This window comes from Danio aesculapii, chromosome 9 (assembly GCF_903798145.1).
Source record: "Danio aesculapii chromosome 9, fDanAes4.1, whole genome shotgun sequence".
In the NCBI taxonomy this organism is placed as follows: Eukaryota; Metazoa; Chordata; class Actinopteri; order Cypriniformes; family Danionidae; genus Danio; species Danio aesculapii.
The window spans coordinates 40,042,263-40,069,900 of record NC_079443.1 but is presented as its reverse complement, the minus strand read 5'-3'; the positions used below and the strand labels follow the sequence as shown (position 1 = coordinate 40,069,900).

Sequence of the window (27,638 nt, the reverse complement as noted above, 5' to 3'; positions counted from 1 at the left end):
GAGAAGCATTGGCAGTCGTACAAGTCTTCACATTGTTTTATATACGTTTCTCAGCACTGTGGACACCTCCAAATGGTGTTGAGAGAGTCACATATTGTATTGATAAGTTATAATTCACCCAAAAATGTAATTTCTGTCTTCATGTAATGACGTATTCGTGGCCGCGAATTCACACGTGAGCTGACTGTGAGCTGTGTGTTTACTACAGAGGATGCTCGCTCATTAAGTCCTTTAGCAAACCGAACCTGCGTAGGCTGTCAATAACAGGTAATAAAGTTGTAAATAACGTTCTGTTTGTTGCACAGAGCGATCATTTGAGAGCCGCGCAGGATTTGTATATATATTGTGATTTGTATATATGTTTTTTTTCTCTCAGTGACGGCAGCCATGACATAAAACACACTCGACAGTGAAAGTGAAACCAACATCACACACATCATTTAAATGATCATATTGGATTATAGAGTTATGATTACCACAATCATTTGATATGTTTTTTTCTTCAAAGCGAACACAAAGTGTTGTGCATGAGAATAAACGTTTAACGGTGTCAGTATAACTACTCTAGCCTATATAACGTTGAATGTAATGCATAAAGGAACCTGATAATGACATGTCTCATTTTCCCAGTGAAAAAAAATGGTCTAATAATGTTGTTAATGACAGATTGCAAGCACATGTCTCAAACACAATAAATCAACTTCAGAATTTTGAATAGTTGCATTCTGATATAATCACTCTACTGTGCATTAATGACCAGGAAAAATTTTAAGTTTATTCAAATCCACCATTCCAATATATAAAATTGTAACCAGCAGTAAACCTACACATATTATTATTATTGTTGTTTTACTATATGTCAGAGAAATAAAAAATAATAACAGCCTACTCATATTAACCTTTATTTTACATCGACAGAATCGTGAGAAAACCGTGATCTTTATTTAAAGCAACAAAAAAAATTATTTGTGATTCTTATTTTAGCCAGAATCATGCAGCCCTATATTTAAATACATATGTATTTAAATGTATATGTAAAAAATGTAAATATGTATTTAAAATAAATGTACAGTTGAAGTCAGAATTATTAGCCCTCTTTTGAATTTTTTTCTTCTTTTTTAAAATATTTCCCAACTGATGTTTAACAGAGCAAGGAAATTTTCACAGTATGTCTGGTATTTTTTTATTCTGGAGAAATTCTTGTTTTTTTTATCTCGGCTAGAATAAAAGAAGTTTTAATTTTTTATAAACCATTTTAAGGTCAAAATTATTAGCCCCTTTTAGCTAGTTTTTTTTTCCAACTGTCTACAGAACAAACCATCATTATACAATAACCTGCCTAGTTACCCTAACCTGCCTTATTACCCTAGTCAAGCCTTTAAATGTCACTTTAAGCTGTATAGAAGTGTCTTGAAAAACATCTAGTAAAATATTATTTACTGTCATCATGGCAAAGATAAAATAAATCAGTTATTAGAAATGAGTTATTGAAACTGTTATGTTTAGAAATGTGCTGAAAAAAAAAATCTCTCAGTTAAACAGAAATTGGGGAAAAGAATAAACAGGGGGGCTAATTATTCTGACTTCAACTGTATGTACATTATTAATCAAACAAAAAGATCTTCAGGGGTAATTAATGTCTCGGTGCTCTTTGGATAAGGGATTCATAAAGATAGACAACAAAATTAAGACCAGCTTGGACATAATTAAGTCCAAAGCACTCGAGAAGGAGCATACTGAAGTAAAATAGAAAATAAAAAGCCTCTATTAAATATCCAAATGTAGTGCAAAATAGTGTGGTTTATTTTTTTTTAAGTAATAGTGGTATTAAATGTTTTTTACATTTTTTCACTTACTGTGGGTGCATTGGACATATGATTTTATTGTTTAAATTTATGTACATTTAAATGTATTTACATTTATGAGTAAAAATTATACATTTTAAAGTGTATTCACATTGTAATATTTGTTTTAAATGACTGACAAGCCTAATAAAATGTATATGTTTTAAAATAAAAGAGTCTGCCAAATACATCTGACAACAGGAGTAACGATGTAATGAAATAATCTGAAATAATGTTCATCTAATCATCTCTGACTCCATTAAAAAGCGCAAAATTCAAATAAATACTTCAAATAACAAATAAATAATATGAAGTATAAATCTTTAGTTCCACATCACAAGAACCCCAATCTCTTCCAGTCAGGCAAAGAAAAATTCATTCCAAGATGACTGAACTGCTATTACAGTATAGTACATGCACCCGTTAGCATGCACACAGTGAACTGACACATGCAAACACAGTGATGAGTACAAAGCACACTCAAAAGTACACAGTCACCCACAGGGGACAGAACTAACCCTGAAGTACTCAGACAGCACCCAGACAGACAGATGTGGAGGGCAGAAAGAGTGGACAGTACCAGCTGAGGTGAATTGAGGAAGTATGTGAGCATTTGGACTTGCCTGGCCCCCCTTAGGCTGGTACTTGATGTTGTCGATGGAGCCGATCTTGGATCTGATGTTCTTGAGGTCGGGCAGCGGCTGGTTCAGGACACGCAGCTGTTTCGGTGTAGTGGCCGGAGATTTGGGAGGGGTGCGGATGATGGCCACTTTCTTCTCCTGGGACAGCAGGCTGAGGGATTTGGGGGTGCCTGGGGTGCGAGGTGTACCCGGGGTGCGGCAGGAGTAGCTGGGAGGGGTGCCAGGGGTGATGGCTGTGGAGCCGGGTGTGTGGGGTGTTGAGGTGCCGCTGCGGGCAGAGCGGGACCGAGCTGACTCTGTGCCTTAAGCAGAAATGCAATTTTATTAGCTTTAGTTTAAACTACAGGAATTAGGACGCGCAAATATATACCTATAAAAACATTTTAAAAATTTTTAAAAACACTTGGCAGTTTTCATTAATGATTTATAGCTACAGTTGAAGTCAGAATTAGTAGCCCCCCTGAATTATTAGCCCCACTGTTTATTTTTTTTCCCAATTTCTGTTTAACGGAGAGAAGATTTTTTTCAACACATTTCTAAACATAATAGTTTCAATAACTCATTTCTAATAACTGATTTATTTTATCTTTGTCATGATGACAGTACATAATATTTGACTAGATATTTTTCAAGACACTTCTATACAGCTTAAACTGACATATAAAGGCTTTAATGGGTCAATAGGTCAAAGGGGCTAATAATTTTAAAAATTAAAAACTGCTTTTATTCTAGCCGAAGTAAAATAAGACTTTCTCCAGAAGAAAAAAAATATTATCAGACATACTGTGAAAATTTATTTGCTCTGTTAAACATCATTTGGGAAATATTTTAAAAAAGTAAAAAAATTTGAAGGGGGGTTAATAATTCTGACTTCAACTGAATGTGTATGAGTGAAATTAAACGTTTGTTTGTTCTGTGAACTTCAGATGACATTTCTACCAAATATGAAAGAAAAAATTATTCATTAAGAGCGATTTTGTGTGCTTAAAATGACAAAATTGACACCGGCGTTTTACCTTGAGAAAGTAAATTTGAAGAAGATTATTGGTGGAAAGAATCATGGTTTTTAAATCACAACAAATGAAAATAGAGCATATTTTCTCAAGAAAATGTCAAAAATGTAAATATTAAAATTTTTGACATTTTCTTTAGAAAATATGCTCTAAATGAGAACATTTTTATTTTAAATTTGGAACAAATCTTCTCAGACCTTTATAGAACAAAACAAATATTAACATTAAACCCACACCTTGTAAATCCAGAGAAACTGTATTATTAATATTTTTTTGTCTATAGCTATTACGCATGGGACGATAACCATTTTCAAGGTATAACACTGTTTGGAAAAGTCAAGGTTTTAAAACCGCCAAAACTTTCTGCTATCCCGTTCCTAAGGTATGTGTACGATTTTTTTAATACATTTTTTTGTTTTTCAGGACAACAGTATCTTCATCAGAAAAGATATCCAAAGATGCCATTTTAAATTGTAAAGAAATCTGTGTTTTTGAAACTAACGAAGAAAGCAGAAGTCAATGGTTTGTTTAAATTATTTAGCCTGACATGTTTACTGCTCCAAAATACTTAAAATGTTTCTTAAAATAAAATATATTGTGTTCAAAAAGGGAAATAAGTTGTTGTTTTTTACCCAGACATTAAAAAATATATATATTTTAGAGCAATAATCAGAATACCATGAAATCATGATATTCTTATCCAAGGTTATCATACCATCAGAATCCTATACCGGCCCATGCCTAACAGCATTAAGTGAAGATGGCTTACTTTTTTCTCAAATAAGATAAACAGGGGAGTTTAAAATCCACTAGTCAAAAATGCTCCTTTTAGCTTTTCTTTTGTCAGTTTAATACAACACATTAAATACTGAGACCTGTTTTATGTGTACATATTAAATCCAGTATTTGTTTTTAGTAGTAAAAAAACAACTTTAAAATTAACTTGGACTTGTCATGGCATCTATATATTGCTGATGTCTAGCAGATTTTGGATACTTTGGATAAAAGCATGAGCTAAATAAATAAATGTAAATATTATGCAATATTCTGAACAAAAGTTAGGTAAGACTTTATTTTGATGGTCCCTATTGCACATTTAGTTTACTTTTACCTTGAGAAAAGTTCATTTGAAGAAGATTATTGGTGGAAAGAACCATGATTTTCAATCACAACAAATGAAAATATTTACATTTTTGACATTTTCTTTAGAAAATATGCTCTAAATGAGAACATTTTTATTTTAAATTTTAAAACAAATCTTCTCAGACCTTTATAGAACAAAACAAATATTTAGTAAATAAATATAAATAAAAATAGTAAATATAAATATAAATAAAAATTGTACATTTTGGACACTTTGGATAAAAGCATCAGCTAAATATGTAAACATTATGCAAAATTCTGAACAAATGTTAGGTAAGACTTTATTTTGATGGTCCCTATTGCACATTTTGTGGACTAAAAGTTGCATTGCAACAACATGCCAATTACAATTTGTGTACAATTAGTGGACGGTTTGCTTAATATCTGTTGATACTGCTCCTTCAACTGACATTTAACTGACTATATGAAACTTAGCAAGTACATGTCAATTTACACTAACCTTAACCCCAACCCTATAATCTAATGAGAATTAGTTGGCATGTACAGTGCTCAGTATAATTGAGTACACCCCATTTTGAAAATGAATATTTTTTATCCATTTCTCAGTGAATATAGGTAATGTATTATGGTGCATTTAAACAAAACAGATTTGGCTTCAGTACTGTCTAATCCAGGGGTGTCCAAACTCGGTCCTGGAGGGCCGGTGTCCTGCAGATTTTAGCTCCAACTTGCCTCAACACACCTGCACGGATGTTTCTAGAAAGCCTAGTAAGTGCTTGATTAGCTAGCCCAGGTGTGTCTGATTGGGGTTGGAACTAAACTTTGCAGGACACCGGCCCTCCAGGACCGAGCTTGGACATGCCTGGACTAATCTAATGTATATGCACAAATATAATATTGTATAGCTTCCTATTAAAAATATGAATTTAAAAGATAGATTTGTGAGGGGTGTATCTATATACTGTATGCTGAGCACTGTACATGCAATGCAACTTAAATTCAACAAAACGCATTAAAGGGACCATCAAAATAAAGAGATATCAAATTTTATATTTAAGCTAAATGCAAATATTAATATTTAAAATACAAAAATATTATATTAATTCATACTGTATTTTAGTCTTGCTAAATCGTTTTATTTGCATAATATGCAAAAGATGTTACAAAAAAACTGAAAAATAAATGTACAAAAGCATGCACATCCCTTTTTAATTTAAGAAATTTAAAAGTTGCCGTCTTTATGAATATACAAAAAAGTGAAGCCAGTGTTCATGAAAACAAGTCTTATAATATCTTAAAATATTTTATGCAGAGTATATTCTCAAGTAAATACCATTCTGTTTTAAAATAAGATGGTATTTACTTGAGAATATACACTGCATAAGATATTGAAGAAAAAAATTAAGCAACAAAGCATGCTTTTTTTTCAGTGTAGTCTTTCTAAAAGATTTTACACCCCACTGTAGATGATGAAGATAACAATGACTGATTAAAGAAAAAGAAAACAATCTCCAATGTTACACACACATGAAGAAGTGTTCATACTCGCATGCAAAACTGAAAAACTAAGACAAAAAAAATGTAAAAAAAAATAAATGTGTTACAGTGCTAATGAATATTATTCAGCGATTTGGTATGAATTTGACAGCAAATACAAAAATAGCAAACGTTGCAGAATGGGGTGAATAACTTGTAATGGCACTGTACTACTATTATTATGGTGAGTGAATTCTTGCACAGTAAAGTGGGTATGAAGGACAATAAACACGATGAAAGAGTATAGGACTGATCCTCTATACCTGTGGCACTATGAGACCTGCCTGTCCTGTGATCTGTTCTGACTTCAGTACGGAAAGCTACAGGAGCAGGGGAACAGAGCTGTGAGTGTGTATTTATACTTTATGAGTTCAAGAAAGTTGGGACAAGCAGAGATTAAATAAGTGCTAAAACAGATCCGGATGTGCCCAAAAAATACAGATCCTTGAGCTTGCCAAGTTAAGCTCCAAAAGACAATACTAATGATTCTACTGCAATGATCTTACTAAACAGGACTTCATCTTTGTTTTACAATAAATTAACTGTTGTGAATCAACCCTGATCAAAGCTTTCCTTTTAATGTGAATCTGCTGTTTAAGATGACGAAAAGAGTTTAAATTAGTGCTTCGTTCAACAACCATTCAGACATGTGTCTATCTTTAGTATGTGGTCAATTATAACCAATTACACAAAGCAAGAACGAACAGGGAAGGAGGTTTGTGTTGCCAGATCTTGCTGAAAAAAAAAAAAGAAAAACAAGAACAAGGCCATAATAAACTAAAATAAATCCAAATACTTTATATAATTTAATAATACTACTTTGGAATAATTAATTTAACTTAATATAGGTACATTAGGTTGCTTGATTTATGTGTCAAGAATAAATTAGGACAAGACGCTTATAATAAGAGGATATGCCCTCCAACACCAAATAAAACAGAACTCCCCATGTTGTCTGTGCATGGTTTAGTTCAAATTTCATTCATGCTCATAGAAGAATCTGTTTTATTAGCTTAATCAGTTTATTAGAACTTATTGTATTAGCTTGTAGGTTACATTTACATGAAAGTGTCAAATTATTTTTCCATATAAACTGAGGGTTACAGATATATATTTTTCAATAATCAAAACAATAACCAACCAAGTGCCTATATTTGACATTTGTTTGTTGAATAAAACCGTCACATCATGCTTCTGTAGCTGCTTGGAATAGCGCAAAACCTTTGGAGGCTTTGGGCTTATTTTTTTATTCAATGTTAAAGTCCTAACCATGAGAGGCTGATGCCAATGACACTGTATCGCACATGTAAAGAAATCATGCCATAATTAGTTACATTTTAAATGGCAATGATGTTTCTTAAAACTTTTTTTCTGGAACTTGATTGCATGCTAAAAAAATAAAAAATTTAACTAATAAGTGAATAAATAAAATAAAATAAAATAAATTAATAAAAAAATAAACAATAAAAAGTTTGATAAAAAAAAAAATTAAATAATAAACAAATTATAAATAAATAAAAAAAATAAAAAAATAAAATAAACAATAAAAAATAAAATACAAACAAAAATACATATAAAAAATATTAAATAAATGTAAAAAAAAAAATAATTTACTTAATGTAATAATTAATAGAAAACATTAACAGAAAAGCTTATCAGATCATTATAACTAAAACACTGCCCAACATGTCCTTTATCTGCTTGTGTGATGTCATGTTTATTTCTCTCGTATCATTGATTCAAATGTAAAGAGAGGGAAAAGAAACTGAGAATTAATTCTAGAGACATGAACAATTAAAAAGATAAAGAAACAGACTACAAGAGAAAGCCTCTTACATGTGGGTCTGCGTGGTGCTGTAGACCCAGAGCTGGTAATGGAAGTGGAGCTCTCCTCATGCTCAGCCATGTGTGAGCGGCGGGTTAGAATGGATGCAGGACGGGGCAGAGATGACCTCTTCTCTGGGCTCCGAGAACGACCATCCTGGGAACACAGTCATTAATCCTGTTAGAATCACGTTAAACATTACGAAATAGTTCAGCCAATAGTAATGTGAAATGTGATACTGTACACAGTGACTTTGGTCAGAGTGGTATAAATTGAGATTTAGGTCTTTACATGCTTATGATTAAAATTGAAATACACAACATACATTGTACAAAAAAACTAATTATCATTCAAAAACTATTACATTTTTTTCTTTCTTGAATTGTTTATTATAATTATTTAATTTTTATTATTTTATTTTATTTCACTATTTTATATTATTTAATTTTTATATTTTTATTTTAATATTTTAGTTTTCTTTAATGTTTTTACTGTATTATTTTATTAAATTGTTTTCTTTTATTACATTATTTTATTAAAGTGTTTTATTTAATTAAATTGTTTTACTTTAATTAATTTGTTATTTAATTTTTTTATCCAAAGTTATATAATTTTACTTTTTGCTTTATTTTATTTTGTGTTCTTTACTTATTTTAATTAATTAATTAATTTATTTATTTATTTATTTAATGTTTTGTTTTATTTTATATTTTATTTTATTACAAAATTTTGTATATTATTTTATTTTAATATTTTTGTTTTATCTATTGTTTTTATTGTATTATTATTTATTATATATTGTTTTATTTTATTACACAGTTTTTTATTGAACTGTTTTAATTAAATTGTTTTACTTTATTTTTTATTTAATAATTTTTTTAATTTAATTTAATTTTTGTTTCATTTTTATTATGTAATGTTCTGCTTATTTATTTAATGTTTGTATTTTATTTTATATTTTTATTATATATTTTATTTTTATTTTTTCATTTTATTTTATATTATTTTATTTTAATATTTTTCTTTTATTAAATGGTTTTATTGTATTATTTTTCTTTTATTAAACAGTTTTCTTTAAAAACATTGTTTAATTTTATTAAATTGTTTTATTTAATTTAATTTCTACATTTATTTTAATTTAATTACATTTTTATTTTATCTTATATTTAATTTTTGTATTATTTATTTAAATTATTTTTTTTTATAAAAAAAAAATTATAATTTTTTGGTTTGTTTGTTTTATATTTTATTTGATTAGATTTTTTAGTTTAAAAGCTTTAAAAAATGTATAATATTTGGCTGAATTTGTGTTTATTAGTTCAGTCAACATCAGACAGCTATAAAATAAACATTAAGTATATTTTCTCAGACAGAATATAATGTATTTAACCATTTGTTTTTTATAAACAATTTACGCAAAAGGATCAAGAAAACAACATAAGCTGTATATTCCAAATGTTTTCATTTATCAATATGTTGTTTATATTTATATCTAAGTATATAATACTTTTTTCCATTCATATTTCACAGAACCCATTCATATATTGTAGGGGAGCAGTTTTAAATCAGCCATTGCTAATATTATGCAGAAGCAAACAGTCATTCAAACCATCTCGCCCCTGCTTACCTTTACATGATATATATTTATTGATACTTGTGGGCCAGCTGAAGCAGGCCGGAGCTCATAAAGATCTGTCTCGACCAACTGGCTCCTTTTATTGGAGGAGCTGGCGGAGTTGGGCCGGGCCGGCAACAAAGCCTCTGCCCGAATTTTAGAGGTGGGGATCTTTGTTAGTGTTGTGGGATTGGAGGTCTATGATGAGAGGAACACGGACAGATGAGTGATTCATGCACAGTGAAGATGAAAACAAAAAAACATGAGCAAAAACGAATACGCAATTCAAAACGACAGCATGTTTAACTGAATGAAATGAGCAACATTTGACCACACATTTGGGCATTTCTCCCAATGCACAACCACTCGGGCATTAAAAATGAGCAAGCACAGAAAGTGGAAAACATGTCTAGTTTCTCTAAATGTATTATTAGGCTACGGACAATTAAACTGCTGGAAGAAAGAACAATGGATGACTGAAGAAAATGTCAAAAAGTTCATGCAAACTTGTAAAAAAAACACAATAGGGATATGACATGGTATGTACTAGATAATACATAAGTATTATGAACCAAATACTACTGTAAAACACAAAAACGTTGATAAACACTGTAAAACCCAATAAGTGAAGGTAACTCAAACTATTTGAGGAAACTGATTGCAACAAACCATTTAAGTTCAAAAACTAATCCTAATGAGTACTGTGAATTTAATCCATTTGAGTGAACGAAGCAATTTGTGCACAGAAAACCCAATAAATGAAGAGAACTCAAACCAATGGAGTACTGGAAAACCCAATAAGTTAAAGCAACTCAAACCATTTGAGTTAAACTAATCTATATGAGTTCTGTGAACTTACTCCATTTAAGATGAAGTAATGAGGTATTTAATTAACTCATAACCTTCAACACTTCAAAACTCTTTTCAAATGAGTAGAATTAACTTTCAGTCAATTTTGAGTTAACTACACTTATTTCATTTGATAAAGTTGACTGTTGGGTTTTACAGTGTACTGATATATGTATGGCCTGGAGATGATCGAGTTAACAGCAGATTTAAATTTAAGGGTGAACTGTCCATTTAGGTTGATCTGTGGTACACAGTCTACTCTCTAATTATTTACTTAATATTACTTTCATATATTTGTATAAGATTTAAATCTGATATAGTTCTTACAGATGCCCGGTCCCTGGAGTGCCTGGCCACACTGAAAGGCAGTCGACCGTCAGCAGACACTGCAAAAAGACAGAAAAGAATCAAAATGAGAATCAAAAAGAAAATAATACATACTGTGACCATGACCACTGACTTATATGTGCTCGAATGAAAATAAACAGATTGTGCAGTCAAGCAAACGCACTGAAACCTTAAACGCAACGTACTTAAAAGTTATCACCCAAATGCACAACAGAATAAACAGTCCCACTTTGTATTAAAAGGCCATAATCACTAAATACTTACATTTATGTTAATCTCTTGGTACGATGCACTTTCTATGCACATACCTGATTTTAAATTGTACTCCTATGTTTTTAAAATGTATGAAAATTACACTGTTAAGCCATACTTTACACCTACACCTTTAAACCTACCCATACCACCAAGCCTGTCCCTAACCTTAACTGTCTCCCACCTCGATATCACCATAAGTGTTGTGAAATATAATATGAACACAATAAGTCCATTGTACTTTTTAAAATTGCAAGTATCTGGTAGTTAAGGCCATTTAACTACATAAAAATGACCTTATCATTTATTTTCCCTCGTGTGGTTTTAAACCTTTATCAGTTTCTTTCTTCTGTTGAAAAGAAGATATTTTGAAGAATGCTGGTTGCTGTGTCCCATTCCAGCATTTTTTTAGAGTATAGAATATACTATAGAGTCACTATACACTTACACTATGTATAATCACTCTCGTAGGAGAGTTTTGCTCTCACAATCCAAAACAAATAAAGTAATTTAACATGAGTGTTATGTGAACAAAGCAACGGCCGTTGAGTGCGTGAAGTCCAACATCATACACTTCATTTTACCTATTGAATGAGTGCATCCTCCGGATAATTAAAATGCACATATAATTTTTTGAGTTTTCAGTGTGAACGTACTACTTACACTATTTATACTACAAAATGCCATAAATTAGTGCATAAGTATGAGATTTGGGATGCACCTATTGTTTGAAGAGTTTCACATTTCAAGCGAATCAGCTTACTTCAGCTAACTAAATCGGCCTCCTTGATGATTTAGGTTCTGACACCTTTAGGAAACCTAAATTTAAAAGCCACCTTTTTTTGCTCAAGCCAGTGAATTTCTAATTGGGCGATTTGGAATCAAATATAGAATGGATTATTACCCATAACTAGGGCCACACGGAATCTGAGCGTGCAGAAATCCGCAGATTTTTGGCCCATCACTGAGTCTATTTATTTACTTGAGTAAATGTGTGTAAATTTATATTTATTCAGTTTTTAAACTATTTTCAGTAATATTATTGACTGATATGAAAGTGTTCATATGATTTATTTGCAATACAGTTTGTAAAGTAATATTTTCAGTCTTTTAGTGGATATATTATATGAGAGACTTGCTTTGTTTAAAAAAAAATAAGCGGATCTAGATGGATTTGCATTGTAAAAACATTAAATGAAAGTTAAAAGGTATTTTTTTTATTTCATATATTAAGTTTTTAGTTACGATACTCCCAAAATATTTCTGCATAAATCAGCAGATTTTTTAAAATTTTCTGCAGAAATGGCAAAAAATGTCCGCAGATTCTGTCTGGCCCTACCCATAACTCAATTTAAATTGTGTAATCTTATTAGAATGTGTACATGTTTGATTTGGTGGCTGATTTGTATTAATATATGATTGCATTCATAGATCTGGAGTTACTCAACCCCCCAATGAGGATTAGAGGTAGAGTTGGGGTTTGGGGGCACTCTTGGGGGCACATCTTAAAAAATAATATTTTCATTTAAATCACTTTTTTTGACAATAACTAAAATAGTTACATTTCGAAATCTCTGAAGAATATCTTTAGCTACTGGAAGAATCTGCTCTGAAACCTCTTGGCAAAGCATAACAGAGAATTTGAAAATGAACCTTATTACATAAGAGGCTTTCAGTCTAATTTGGGCATTGCAGCAATGTATCAGATGTCTACCATAGAATAATTTCCAGAAAGCTAACAGTGCAAGTTCATTATAGCACAGTAAGTTCCTTTTCTCTACACAGATGGAAGCTGTTTCTCTTAACCGAGCGCCCAGAACTTACTCAAACCACCAGTTGCCTGGCAACCAGAGCAATTGGTCCCTGAATGTTGTATCCAATAGAATAGAAATGTTACAAAGCAGAGGAAATAGTGATTGCTTTATGCTACACCTCATACATGTCTAACACATTTAAGACAGAAGGACATCCTTCAAAATTAATCCACAGACACAAACACGCACGCACAGTGATTGGATGCATTACGTTTTCACAATATTCAATAAGCAGTGCTTTTTTGAAAAGAAACAAAGTGCGAATAAGCGAGGAAACAGAGAGAATACATGCAAACAACAAAAAGTTCAAAAGTATGAGAAAATTAAACCATTATAAACCAAACTGAATAAAACACCAGTGACCTTCATTACAAACACACCATGAACATAAAATTTGTGAAAATAATACAATGTGTTACATAAAATACACTTAAACAAAACATTAGACAAGCATCACCCTTAAAACAACATGCCAATGCCCATGTTTGCCAGCCACATTGCAAAACAGCTCCATGTGACAGAGATCACCTGTGGGTTTCCGCTTAACACACGCATGATGTTGGGTAGGTCTAGGGTGCCTTACGGTAGCCTTTAAAACACTCTTCCGGGAAGGAGAGCACGTCTGAATATCAGATTTTTTTGTGAACTCAGCCTTCTTAATCACAGCTACAAGAGGGAGACACAAAATCAAGGATAGGCACAGCAGCACAATTCAGGAAAAAAAGAAGATGAAGTCATTTAAATGATCTTTAAATGATCAAATAAACTTTTAATAAAAAAAAAAAAAAACATAGGAAAAAAATTATAAGAATGTGATGGCCAGTAGCGTCAGAAATGCATTGAGATTTCATTGATTTCAAGATAGTAATTAAAATTATTGTAACTAAAATTGCATGCACTTTTAATCAGCACTTCTGTTGTCACTTAAAAATAATATTAAAATAAAAAGGGGAAAAAAAAAAACATCCATACTGCAAAGTTTTACATTTTCTATCTAACCGAAGAGCATTAATATTTAAACCTTTAATAAGTGGAAAAAGGAAATATGCTACAGGAAATGTCATAGGGAGATAATAGAAAAAAAAAACATTTAATGTCACTCCAGCAACAAAAACCTTTTTTCTTCTTCATGTCATCCTTCTGAAGGGGTAATGGCTCCTTGCGAATAGGTTTGCGTTCAGGGGTGGAGATCCGTCCTTTGGCTCTGCCACCTTTAGCCTTTGGTTTGACAGGTTTCTCTGCAGCTGGTTTCTTGACAGGACTCTTCACTCTTGGTAGAGGCTCAATTTTCTCTGTGGCCATGCTCCTATCATCATCTATAGAGTATATGAGGTGAAACACGCAAGCTACACTTATACCAGCCTGTAAACATACCTTTACTTGATATCCAACATGGACCTTACAGAATTAATAAAATACCAAACTGCACTATATATACTTGCACACTAGCAAATTTACAACATAGTTAACACTCGGAATGGTTTTGTCATTTGCTGAGCAAATTTAATGCAAAAAATACATTTAAATCAGACCTTGAGTGTCCACCCAGGAGCTGTCTAGGATGGAGTCATCAATGGTAGTTTCATCTTTGTAGTCGTCATAACTTTGGGTTGGGGCCTCACTCTCTGGTACCTCTAACTCTTTAGCTGGACATACAGGAGGCTTAACAGGCTCAGGAACATCTACAATTTCCTCCAGACTGGGAGCCTCCATCCCTACTTCTTGAGCCATTTCAACAGACTCTTCCTCCTCCTCTTCTTCCTCTTGGAGGAGCTGTGGGTGTTCCTCCTCAGAAGGAGCCGAGAAGCGTACGCTGTGCCCAGACACTTCGCTCTTATCAATGGTCTGCACCACTGTTATAAAATCATCTTCTACTGTCACCACTGACTCAATCGCAGCTCGAGGCTCAAAAGTTTCTTCTGCAGCTCTTGCCCCTTCCAAAACTTCTTCATCCTCCACTTCTTCTTTCTCAATCACTTCAACCTCCTCTTTTTTGATGACAGCTTCTGGCTCAGACTTTTCTGCCACTGGCTTCTCTTCCAAGATTAAAGCTGGCTTTGGTTCTGGCATGGCCTCTTCAGGCTCCTCAGCAAGCTCCACCTCTTCCTCTGCTTCTTGAGTCACTGTTGTGTCAACAGGAGCCTCATCTGGCTTTAAAAGAGCTGCCTGAGGTTTCTCCTCAGCAACTTTCTCTTTGACAGGCTCCACTGAGTCTTTCATCTTTACCTCCTGCTCAGAAGGCCTCTCTTCTCTAAAATATTTCTCAAAAGACCCAACAGGAGATAACCTGTTAGGATCTGTTTTAAGAGCTTCTTTCTCGCCTGGTGATCTAGGCTTCTCCTCATCTGTGGCGCTTTCTACAGAAGATGCTGGGGATGGTCTGAGGGGTCGAGCAATTCTGTCCTTTGCAGCTCCAGTGAGCTGATACACGTCCTCTGCATCCACCTCCTCATAGGCTTCTTGGTGGACAAGGTCTGGTTTATTCTTTACCTTCTCCCTGAGTTCCTGGAGCTCCCGTTCCTCCTCTACACTCAGTGGCCGGTCTTCCATCTCCAATTTGCGAATTTGCCTCTCATAGGCAGCTATTTCAGCTTCAGTTTCAGCTGCAAGTTTAGTATCTGCATCAAGATCAGGCTTTGCTTCCTCAAGAGTAACCGTCACCTTTGGTGTGATAAAGATTTCAGCTGGTTTGTCTGGCAACCCTTTCTCATTATCTGGTAATGTTGGACTCTTGATTTCTTCCAAAGTTTCAGTTGTTAAAAGACCCGACTTGTCTTGCACATCGTCTGAAGAAGGTTTTCCAAAAGGTGCACTTTCAATTTCAAATGAATCTTTGTTTTGTGGCTTTTCTTCTTCTGATTTTGCCTGTGGCAAAATAACTTCTATTGCTTTTACATCTTCAGTTGATTGGCTCTTCTGTTGGCCAAATGCAACAAGGCCAGTTTCTTTCTCTTCTGACATCACAGTGTTGAAGATCTGAGAAGAAGTGTCTATTGGACTGTGCACATCTGCAGGGGATGGCATGGGACCAGAGTATTCGCTAAAGACACAATATCCTTGCTCCTCCAACTGCATTTCTCTTTTTGTAGCAGTTTGGGCCTGGTCACCTTTGAACAAATGTGCAAAAGAATCACTCACAAGAGAAGACATGTCCATTGGGACAGACTTTCTCCTCATCATCTCCTGATCCGTGTTGTCAGACGTCAACCTTGAACGAGTACCTGCTAGGTCCAACATTTCAGGTAGGTCTGGGGCCATGACGGTGCTGTTCTTATAACAGCACTTAGCTTGGATGGGTGATTCTGGAGATTCTGTCAGTGGACTGGTCTTTACATCAGTGACTGTTGCTTGGGGAGGTGAAGATGATGCAGTTGTAACAGAGGTAGTTGCCTCCAGGATCAGTGGGGGAAATGGAGGGAGTTTCTCCACTGAGGGGGTTGTGACAGGAAGGTAATCAGCTGATTCGTCAAGGCTCCCACTAGTATGAGACATGATGTCAGTGGCCAATGGAGAGAAATTTCTGGGACGTCCTTGGGCATCACCATGATCCATTGCCCCAATAGTAATATTCAAAGAGTAACTTCGCTGCTCTAGAGCCAATTTCCCAGGAGACAATCTGCAGTCATCTCTTCTGTCTGCCGGTGAAGTGGTATCTAGTGTGTTTGCACTACTTTTCGGAAGATCTGCTTGGACTTCCAAAGATTGTGTTTGAGCCAATGTGCTGTAGCTGATTTCAGGAAGGGGCATGTTACCAGTAAAGTCCTTTTGTTCTTCTGATGTAGTACTCAGTTCATAATACCCTTCTCCTTGAGATCCGGCAGCATCGGTTTTAATTGTTGTGGTCTCAAAGTAAGCAGACATGCCAGATTTGTCCTTCATATCTCCCTCTGCTGCTGTTATGTCCATTTGTTTTTCTTGAAACTGCTCTGATTTAACCTCATTAATATTGCTGGAGACACATAATTCGAATGAAGGCTGTTTCACAGCACCACTTTGTCTATCAGGATTTTCAATTGGAGCCTCACAAGGTTCTTTGGCATAACCCTGATCACTTGGAGGCACTTCAAAATCCTCCATGGGGCATGTTAGAGCAAAGGGGCTTTCTGGCATATCTGCATCTCTGGCAAGGCTCTGGTAAGATGGGAGATCATCATCGAGATGCATTGCAGATTCAGTGAAGTCCATGCCAATAGGATCTGTCCTCTCACTCTCTGGCCTCTCTGCTTCCATCTTCAAAGCTGAAAGCAAATCTCAAGTAGTCTGCATTGTATTGAATTATTAATAATTCAAAGTACAACTTGTTTGCCAGGCCAACCACCACACAGACAGGCAAAGCTCTTGGTAAAATGAACATCCATTTTCAAATACCAGCAGCCGATGAGACACACATACCAATTCAGTGATGGAGTGATAGCATGGATATGACAAGGACCAGCATGCAGACCCAGAACAATTAATGTTGCGTGGATGAGGTCCAGAAAATGAAGATGAAATATCCAAGGCAGTGGTCCAAACACGATACTGACGTCAGTACACCAGCAGCAAGATGAAATGGCTGATTTAAAAACTTCTGCCAAATACATATACAGAGATTATGGAAAATGCACAGTCGTCCTCACTTTTAGTAGATAAACAAGTACTAGTAAAAACTTATGACAATATGCAAGCTACTTGTTGATTAACCTTATATTTTGTGTATTAAATAGGTTTAAAATACACATCTAGATAAGATACCACTGATTTGATTATTTAACATTTGACATAATAATAATAATAATAATAATAATAATAATAATAATAATAATAGTAATAAATGAACATTTTAATATAAACCACGTGAAATGACAATGTTTTGAAAAATAAAATGCAAAACTAAAGATAAAAATCACATTTAAATGAAATCCACAAGCTTGGCTTTTCAAATGCCTTTGAAAATGAAGCATAACAATATCACAATATCACAACAGCAGAGGATTCACAGAATCACACATGAAAAAAATGCAGGTGTTTTGTTAGAGCATGCAGCAAAAATCACCCACAAACTGGCAATGTAGCTGGCAAATAAAAATAACTGAGCAATGGATAATATATGGAAGAGGTCGACCTGGCAGCAGTAGCATCAATACAGAAATAAGCAGAAAGGTTCAGAAAAAGCTTCATCAGATAGCTAGCAGATGACAGCTGCTCTGGGAAAAGCATTTAAGAAGAAAGACAAAGACAGACAGACACATAGCTCTGGCCACAGAAGCTGGTCACCATCAAGCCTGTGTTGCCTTGCAGCATTAGCAAATAGAGGAGATATTTGAGCCCACATTCCCTTAGAAAGCTCTCACGATGCTTTCGCTTTTTTGTGTAGGGAGAGAGAAGCATGCAGGTCGGGAGAAGGATGGACACACCTTCTGTAGGGCTTTCTTGCCCCCCTGCCTCCTCAGCTCTCCCATTAGGAGCCTCGTCAGCAGCAGTAGCTGCCTGTGTGTGAACATCGACCTGCAGGCCCGACAGAGCCTGGGCCTCGCCTATGACCTCTGCCCGCTCTAGGAGCACAGATGGGGGTTCCTGCTCAGGCTCCTCCCCACTCCACTGCTCCTCATCATCATCATCCTCCTCATCCTCCTCCTCTTCCTCTAGAGCTGCTGCTGTTGCTGCGGCTTCTGAAGTCTCCTCCTCTTCCTCCTCCGCAGCTGAGAGACTCTCTATGGTCTCCTCTTCTTCATAAAGAGGGAGACAAGTGGAAACATCAAGACTATAGACAACACAGACTTGGGTTACTTGGGAATAAAAAGACGGGACACTTTCAGCTCTATCGGTTATGTAATTTTATGATTTGCAGTATGTACCTGTGTTTTCCCTGACCTTCAGTATATGAATTAGTTAATAGAGGTGAATGAGAAAGATGTTCATGCACACCATTGAACAACAGTATATTCAAACAGCAATCTTATCTTACTGCCTCAGTTTTGCACTGCTTTGCAGAGTGATGTTATTGTATTTTTGTACATACGCTTTTAGAATTGTAGGATTTAGCAATTCATTTGTTTTCTGTGAAGAACATTGTTTTTGGAGTAAATATAACTAAAACATTTCTATCTCTTTTCTGTTTGTGGTGTTCCAGACTTTAATTGGGCTTCATTTGGATTTTCATTGGCATATCAAATAAGGAACAAAATACAGCCACACTTAATCTGATGTTTATAAAACTGCTATATGCAGTTCAAAACAGATTTTCGAAAGGAAAACTTGCATGCGTGCGATTGCTTAAATCAGTTAACTTCAGCCAGTAATCAATGTCGGCTCTTTCCACTCATTTCCAAATATGCACCTCTCAGTTACATAATTTCAAAAGCCTATGACAAACTTAGCTCCTTCATTTGTTCAATTTTATTCTTGGACATGAAAAATGACTTGCACACAACACACTTGCACACATTGCTATGTGCATCTGCATTGTTTCTCAGAGACTGAACAAAATTCATAGCGGCATAATGCTGGACAGCGAGTTATTGAGATGTCAGAATGAATGTGAAATTGGAGATGTAGAATTCTTGCACTGAACAAAGCATTTGATTTTGAGAGACAGAGAGAGAGGGAGAGAGAAGGAACTGCAATGGTGTCTGCTGGGAGTCAGGCTAGATATGGTGACGCAGACCACAGCAGGTCATTGCTCAGCTGGATACTGCAGTGGAAGGTGGGATGAAGTGAAGTAGGAGGATTAGAGGGAGAACTTAAAAATTAGAGCGGTTGACAAATTGGCAGTAAATGCAAAGAGATTTAAGGAATTTACTGATTCTGACTCCACTTAATGCTCCTGTTAATGGATTATCTCAGTACTTTTTAGGAAGTATTGCAACCTTAAACAAGTTATTACTTACAGGAAAAAGTGAATAATAGATGAAAACTTGTTATATGGAAAATTCATTATTATACTCAAAATATTATATTGAAAACTCACGCAGAATTGTGAAATCTATAGTATAGTATACACCTAAGCAACAAGGGATCTAGACTATAGTTTGTTGTCTGTCCATAATAAACTGCAAATAATATTTAAATAAAATATAAACAAAGAAATTGAATTTAAATATACTAAAATGAAAATAATAATCAATAAATAAATACATTTAAATCCACCTAAAGCAGGGGTGCCCATTTTTTTTTCTTATGATGAGCCAAAAACCAAACTTGAATGACGCTATAGTGGGCTAGTTGCTCACTGATGTCTTCTGCATAGTCCTCTATCCATCGAGTGACATTATTTACATTTTCAAAAATCAGATTCATTTACATTTAATTGAAACAGTTCATTTCAGTTAGCTTTTTTGTAGCTCACCAATAAAAATAACAAACAAAAAAATGTTACGTCAAATTATAAATGACCATCTCTTTAAAAGGCATTCGCCCCAAACCTTTCCATCCTTCTCACTCTCTTCTCAGATGGGATGGTGGGCCAAATCAAAGGTTATAATGGGCCATCTTTGGCCTGTGGGCCCTACTTTGGGCATCTCTGGCCTAAAGCATCACACTGGCTTCAAGATTTGATGTTATATCTACACTTAGAAAAAATTTAATTTTCAATTAGAGCAGGGATGTCCAGACTCGGTCCTGGAGGGCCGGTGTCCTGCTGACTTTGGCTCCAACTTGCTTCAACAAACCTGCCAGGAAGTTTCTAGTAAATCTAGTTTGAGCTTGATTAGCTGGATCAGGTGTGTTTGAATAGGGTTAGACCTAAACTCTACAGAGACACCGACCCTCCAGGACCGAGTTTGGACACCCCTGAATTAGAGGTTCTCGCAAATTCTCATATGTTTGGGAACCCTTATTGTCATATTTCTCTGCTATAAAAGTACTTTCTGGGGAATAATTTGACTTATCTTGTATGTGTAATTTCCCTTTTTTTCTTTTTCTTTTCTCTGTCTAGACTCTAGACCAGAGATGCCCAAACTAGGGCTGTAACCTTTGATTTGACCCACCAATCCATCTAAGAGAGGAAGAGCCTGAAGCAAATGCCTTAGACAGAGATCGTCAATTCTTTCTTTCTTTCTAAACATCCATCCATCCATCTATCTATCTATATATCTGTCTGTCTGTCTATATTTTATTATTATTTTTATTATCTTATTTGATACAATTTTGCTGTTTTTTATTATTATCATTATTATTATTCTTGCCTTTACTACTTTTATTATCATTACTGTCAATATACTAGGCAGTGTATTTAGGGATGTTGAAGTGGGTTTATAAAAAATATATATCTTTATAAACAATGACATCTGTAGTTGGCATAAAAATAAAGGAAAGAACAATAAATAAAAAATACATAATTAAATAAATACTGCTACTGCTATGCATGAGCATTTAGTGACACTTATTAATGTTGTTTTCTTAACACATTTCATTCAGCTTATCACTGTTTATCTACAATAAAGCAAAATAGACATTTAAAACTCTTTCAAATCTGCTAAAAAAGCATGTGCTTTCAGAATATTTAAATATAAATCTTGTTTTCCAACTCTTAAAATCATAAGCATAACCCACATTGTAATAAGGTCAGAGATGCATGCATGTCTGAGCGTCTGCACATGTGCATGTGTGTGTTTATTAGTGTGTGTTTGTGTGTGAGCCACCATGTAAAGAGCTGAAAGTCTTCCTGTGATCTACAGCACGTGTACATCAGCAGGTTGAAGGGATGTGAGGGGCCTGTTGAGACGCATGGATACGTTTTGGGCCTGATGAGGGACAATCAAAAACACAAATGGACAGACAGGCGAACATATGGGCGGACAGATGCGGAGACAAGACGACGGCAAACAGGCAAAGGAGAAAATGTGCACAGCATGCACAAATGTCCTGCTGATGCTGCAAGTCATTTGGATTTCATTTTCAGAGTCAGTGACCTTCCTCCTTTAACACTAGAACTACTAGAAGACTGCACTGAATATCCCTTTTCTCAGATCATGTTTACTGGTTTTAAATGAAGCTTTAAATGTCTTTCATTACATGTTTACATGATATTATATGTGACCCTATATGTGAGCATAAAACTAGAATTATTTTTCATGGGAATAGAATAGTAATTGCCTAATTACCCTAACCTGCCTAGTTAACCTAGTTAAACCTTTAAATATCACTTTAAGCTGTATAGAAGTGTCTTGAAAAATATCTATTAAAATATAATTTACCGTCATCATAGCAAAGATAAAATAAATCAGTTATTAGAAATGAGTTATTAAAACTATTATGTTTAAAAATGTGTTAAAAAATAATCTCTCTGTTAAACAGAAATTGGGGAAAAAATAAACAGGGGGCTAATAATTCAGAGGGGCTAATAATTCTGACTCTTTAAAAATAAAAAAATTAAAAAAATAAATAAATAAATAAAAAATAAAATAAAATAAAATAAAATAAAATAAAATAAAATAAAATAAAATAAAATAAAATAAAATAAAATAAAATAAAATAAAATAAAATACAACATAAGACGTCACACTTCATTTACATTGATTATAAAATCATTTAACATTTTTTGAGTCATTACAGTTTAGTAATCCCCCCCAGTAACAATCCATTGTTTATCCAATTAATATTTCAGTGAGTGCCTTATGAAGGATTTAAAAAAACACTACCAATATGCACAATTTCTATGCACAGTAAGATAAAAATATGTAAAAAAAAAAAAATAATAAAAAAATAAAAAAAAATAATAAAAAAAAAACCATGATAATGAAAAACAGAAGCCTACACTGAAATAATAATGCATAAACATGGAGTCAATTTAGCACCATTTATACTTGCAAAATAAAAAAGTTTTGCAATCAAAAAATAAAGTTCTGAGCAAAAAATAAATAAATAAATGCAAATCTCCAAAAATCGTAAAGCGAAAATAAGTATATAAAGTATATAAGTATTTGCAAAACATTTTTAAAGCATTTCCCTTACAAAAACAAATGTTACAAGGGAACTTGGGTGTTTACAGCAGGCTCAGACCTACTGGGCTGTAAGTGTAATACTGTGTCTCGAGGTGATGACATCCCTTAAATGGAGGCAGGTCCGGACCTGCAGTAAATGTCCAAGTTCCCTTGACTCCGCACCCCTGTTCAAATCAGGGCCATAAAGTGAAACACGCAGAAACAAACTTACGGTTGACTAAAAAGCAAATCAAAATGAGCATTGCAATTGACTGGATGAGTTTTTTTTCTTGGCATCTTTTTATTAACATTATAACTATTAAGGCTGATTTATACTTCTGCGTCAAGCGCACGCGTATTATATATATATATATATATATATATATATATACATATATATATATATATATATATATATATATATATACATATACATATATATATATATATACATATATATATATATATATATATATATATATATATATATATATATATATATATACACACATACACATATATATATATACACATACATACATGCATACATACATACATATATACATACACACACACACACACACACACATTCATAAATAATAAAATTATAATACATAAATAAAATTATTGCAATAATATTAATAAGTAAATAAATAAACAAAATGAAAATATATTAAATATAATAAAATAAAATACATAAATTCAATTATGACATATCATAACTCAAAATGCAGCTTAAAAACATCAATAAATTCCAGTAAAGAGTCCAGACTTGATGAAAAGCCTTAGTGGACATATGAATGACACCGCTAAGGAAATCATTTCCCTGACAGTTTTGTAAAGACAATGCTATAAAAAATGTTTAACAATATATATAGTTTGTTTTTTAAATTGCAAATATTTCATTTTTTTGCACTGCTTGATTATTATTTGAAGTTCTTTTTTGTTTGCAAATTTCATTTTTATTTCTCAAAACTTTATTTCGCCCTTGCAGTTCTTTATTTTTGTTACCAAAATATTTTTTTTTTCTCAAAAATTAAATTTCCCTTTGAGATTTTCAGAGATTTGCATTTATTTATTGCTCAATATTTTATTTTTTGTTTGCAAATTTGCAAGTATATATGGCCCTAGATTGACACCATGCCATATGGTCAATTTGACCATTAGGGTAATTCGAGGTAGAAATTCTGTGTTTTGTCATTTTAATAAACCAACATCATTAGAATAAAATACACATACATGTAATAAAAATCAGAATACTACAATTATCTGTTTTATGTCATTGCATTATTTTAGACTAAGCACTTCTAGTGTTAATCAAGCAGCAGGGATTTTGCCTCTAAAAACACCTGCACAGCACAAACCTGGTGCAAAATCCAAACGACTTGCAATGAACAAGATACAAAAACAGAAACCACCCCCATAAGACACGCTTCAGTCAGAGTGGGCACGACAACAACACTGACAAAAGACAGAGAGAGACCAGAGAAAGAGAGAGGTGTTGATGCTGAGCCGAAGGAAGAAGAGGATAGAGAAAGAAAGAGAGAGAGAGGAAGGAGGGGAGCAAAGAATGGCAGACAGGAACCATGCGAGGTTCACCTTGGATCTGTCTAAACGCAGCGGCCTGCCCTGGAGGGCGAGAGCCAGAGCGCGTCCACTCTGGGCTGAATAAAGGGTGCTCATAGTATTCCTCATCAGAGTGGTACGGGTCATCCTCAGGCACAGACACTGAGATGGAGGGGGCGAGGAACTTGCACCTCTCGCGAGAGTTTTGGAAGCGGCGGAGAGGACCTGCTTCCTCCTCATCCCCTACATCTACAAATAGACACAAGGAAAAGAACTGCAGGGAAATCTGGACAAAGAGATTGAGACAAAGAGACAGAGAGAAGGAAGAAAGGGTGGAAGAAGAGATCAAGGGGGAAAGAAGGTGAATTAAGGATATCGTTGGCTGTAATCGAGAGGGAAAGAGAGGTAGAGAGAAAAAGAGAGAGAGAAAATAAAACAATAAAGAGAATGTGTACAAAAAGTAAAGACAAAAACAGACACACACACACAGAACACAAACAAGAAACACAAAGTGTCGAGAAACACAAAGTGTGGCCGTAGCGGTGCAATGCCATAATCAGAGTTTTATATGTTTCTAGAAAAATGAGGAAAGTCTACAGTAAAACTGATGAAAATATATCATTTTTAAGTGTCTGCTTAAAGTCAACATGAACTTACACTCAATCCAGACATAAAGATAATACTCCCCCCAGTAACACTCAATTGTTTTACCAATGAATATTTCGGTGAGTGCCTATGAGTGAAGCACATTTCAAGAATTAATAAAAACAATATCAATATGCAATAAAAATATTTACAAAAAAATAATGATGAAATCAAAAGCCTACACAGAAATAATAATGCACATGGTCAATTTGGAAAGTCTGAAACTGACGGAAATAGATCATTTGTAGGTGTCTGCTTAAAGTCAACATGAATTGACTCTCAATCCAGACAAAGATATAAATAGATTTTTTAATTGTAATGTGAATGTTTTATACCTTTTCTTTGTCAAAAAAGGCCTTGATGCTAAATATTGGGAGAAATTAGCATGTTCAAATAAATAACCCATATACAGTATTACAAACCAAAAATAGTAAATACCAAATATCTGCAGTAACTGAGGGTATATCTCAGTAAAATCTCTCAGGTACCAAAGATGAGAGATTTTAGTTTCTGCATGAAATAACATTTACAGAAGTCATTTTTACACTGTAAAACCCAACAGACAACTTCATCAAATGAAATGAACGTAGTTAACTCATAATGTACTGAATGTTAATTCTACTCATTTAAAAAGAGTCAGTGTTGAAGGCAATGAGTTAATTAAATACCTCATTACGTCAACTTAAATGAAGTTCACAGTACTCATATTGGTTAGTTTTAACTCAAATTGCAATCGGTTTCCTCAAACGGTTTGAGTTGCCTTAACTTATTGGGATTTACAGTACTCAGTTGGTTTGAGTTCTCTTCATTTATCAGGTTTTACTGTGCACAAATTGCTTCATTTCAGTTCACTAAGTTCACAGTACTTATTAGGATTAGTTTTTGAACTTAAATGGTTTGTTGCAATCGGTTTCCTCAAATGTTTTGAGTTACCTTAAATTTTTGTGTTGTAGATATATATACATAGAAAATATACTAAATGTAAAAAACATTAAGGTTTCTAATAACTTGTGTGAAAGTAAAATGTCAAAACATTGGCCAAATAATGTTTCATTGTCATTAAGAGTATAGCAAATATATTTATATAAATATGAAATATCACACTTTTTCTGACCTGCAAAAAATTATGCTAAATTCAAACAAGGTTTCAGATTTCTATTTTTCTATTATTTTTAAGACCTTTTTAAGACTATTACTAATTCAGTTTCAGATGTATACAGGGCTAAATACTAAGGGTTGGCCAATTGACAAGATTTTTACTTGCCTCATCAGAAAAATTTAAATGTAGCTCTTAGCCATCTATTTAAATGTGTTAAAACATGCAAACTCTAGTTGTAAAAATTTACACTTTTTCTAATTTAACATTTCTTTAATAAGAAATAGATGTTTTAAAAGCTATAATAAACTAAATGAATGCACAACAGTCTGTCTTCACCAAGTAGCTATAAATACATGGAGAACCTTTAAACTAATGTTATTGTAAGTAAGATAAATAAACCACATCTGTAAACAGAGTTACCTGATAAATGTATTGTAAATGATTAAATATATTAAACATTGCTGACAAGTGGGTGTCTTCTTTATATTATGTTAAAATGTATGATAGTAAATTTTTGCTTTGCTCACAAATAAACAGGACACATTCTTATGTCAATAAATACATCAATTAATAAATCTGTATTGCACTTTTTCATGCTTACAAAAAACTTACTTTGTGTATTTGACCAAAATACATAATTTAGGACTCCCTGGCTAAAGGCCCATTCCACTTAGTACGGTGCGGTTCGGTAAGCTTTTATGGCCATTTCCACTGTCAAAATGTACCTCAAAGCGAACCGTATCGTGCCACGTTTTAGGTACCCTTTCAGAAGGGTACCTAGCACAACAAAAGGGTACCAAAAGACGGAGAAAGACGTGCAGATGATCGCTATTGGTTTACAGAGAAACATCACTAGTTCATGCACAAGCTAGGATGAAAACAAAGAAATCTGCGTTTTTAAATACTGAGACATTACATCGTAAAACTATATACATATAATAACAAGCCATGGTCGACCAGAGGTTAAACAAACCTTGCCGTCGTCTTGATGAACAGCCACAAAGCCAAGAAGAAGAGTAGACTCTACCCTGTGCCCCGTAGTTGTTTACAAGGCCGTCTAAAGCGTGAGCGATTTCACTTTCTCGCGCGCACTCGCCGCACATCTATATTTGAAATAATGAACTTCTTGAACTGATAATAACAACATGCGCATGATTATTGAAGTGCTTCCAACACCCAATCCTTTCAGAAATGGACAACAAGAGGTTTCATGTGCTGGTGAAGATTAAAGATACAGATGAGAGGTTTCGCCCTATCATTGATCTGCAGTTATAATCAAATCCTGTTCATATAAGGGTTAGCAATGAAGTGGTTATGTGTATAAAGCACCTGTTTTGTGAGAAGTGCTTCTCATATAATTTATAAACGACCCGTACAGCTTTACTTTGACATTTCCTCGAGCGAGAATGACATTGACTGAAACTTTCTGTTGTACACCACACCACACACACTACAATTGGTGCCCTGTTGGCAGAGGAAACGCAAGCCTGATAAAGGTGACCTGTACTGACCCATACCGTACCATACTATATCACGCAGTGGAAACAGGCCATAGTATTACTTCCACAGAAAACAAAGTTGTTCA

General features: G+C 34.0%; 1 protein-coding gene across 13 annotated transcripts in view; it reads right to left on the bottom strand.

Annotated features, from left to right (window-relative positions):
• map2 (microtubule-associated protein 2) overlaps positions 1-27,638 on the bottom strand; it is a 212,006-nt gene that overhangs the window by 19,552 nt on the left and 164,816 nt on the right. For 3 of the 13 annotated variants that reach the window (XM_056465691.1, XM_056465694.1, XM_056465695.1), the window contains 10 exons: positions 24,343-24,558; positions 18,238-18,549; positions 14,374-17,079; positions 13,957-14,157; positions 13,370-13,507; positions 10,755-10,813; positions 9,591-9,776; positions 7,975-8,119; positions 6,402-6,458; positions 2,468-2,787 (listed from right to left, as the gene is read on the bottom strand). In XM_056465691.1, the coding sequence (XP_056321666.1) occupies positions 2,468-2,787; positions 6,402-6,458; positions 7,975-8,119; positions 9,591-9,776; positions 10,755-10,813; positions 13,370-13,507; positions 13,957-14,157; positions 14,374-17,079; positions 18,238-18,549; positions 24,343-24,558 (4,340 nt within the window). The remainder of the gene's footprint in view (positions 1-2,467; positions 2,788-6,401; positions 6,459-7,974; positions 8,120-9,590; positions 9,777-10,754; positions 10,814-13,369; positions 13,508-13,956; positions 14,158-14,373; positions 17,080-18,237; positions 18,550-24,342; positions 24,559-27,638) is intronic. The other 10 variants (XM_056465693.1, XM_056465696.1, XM_056465698.1 and 7 more) reach the window with 8 other exon arrangements.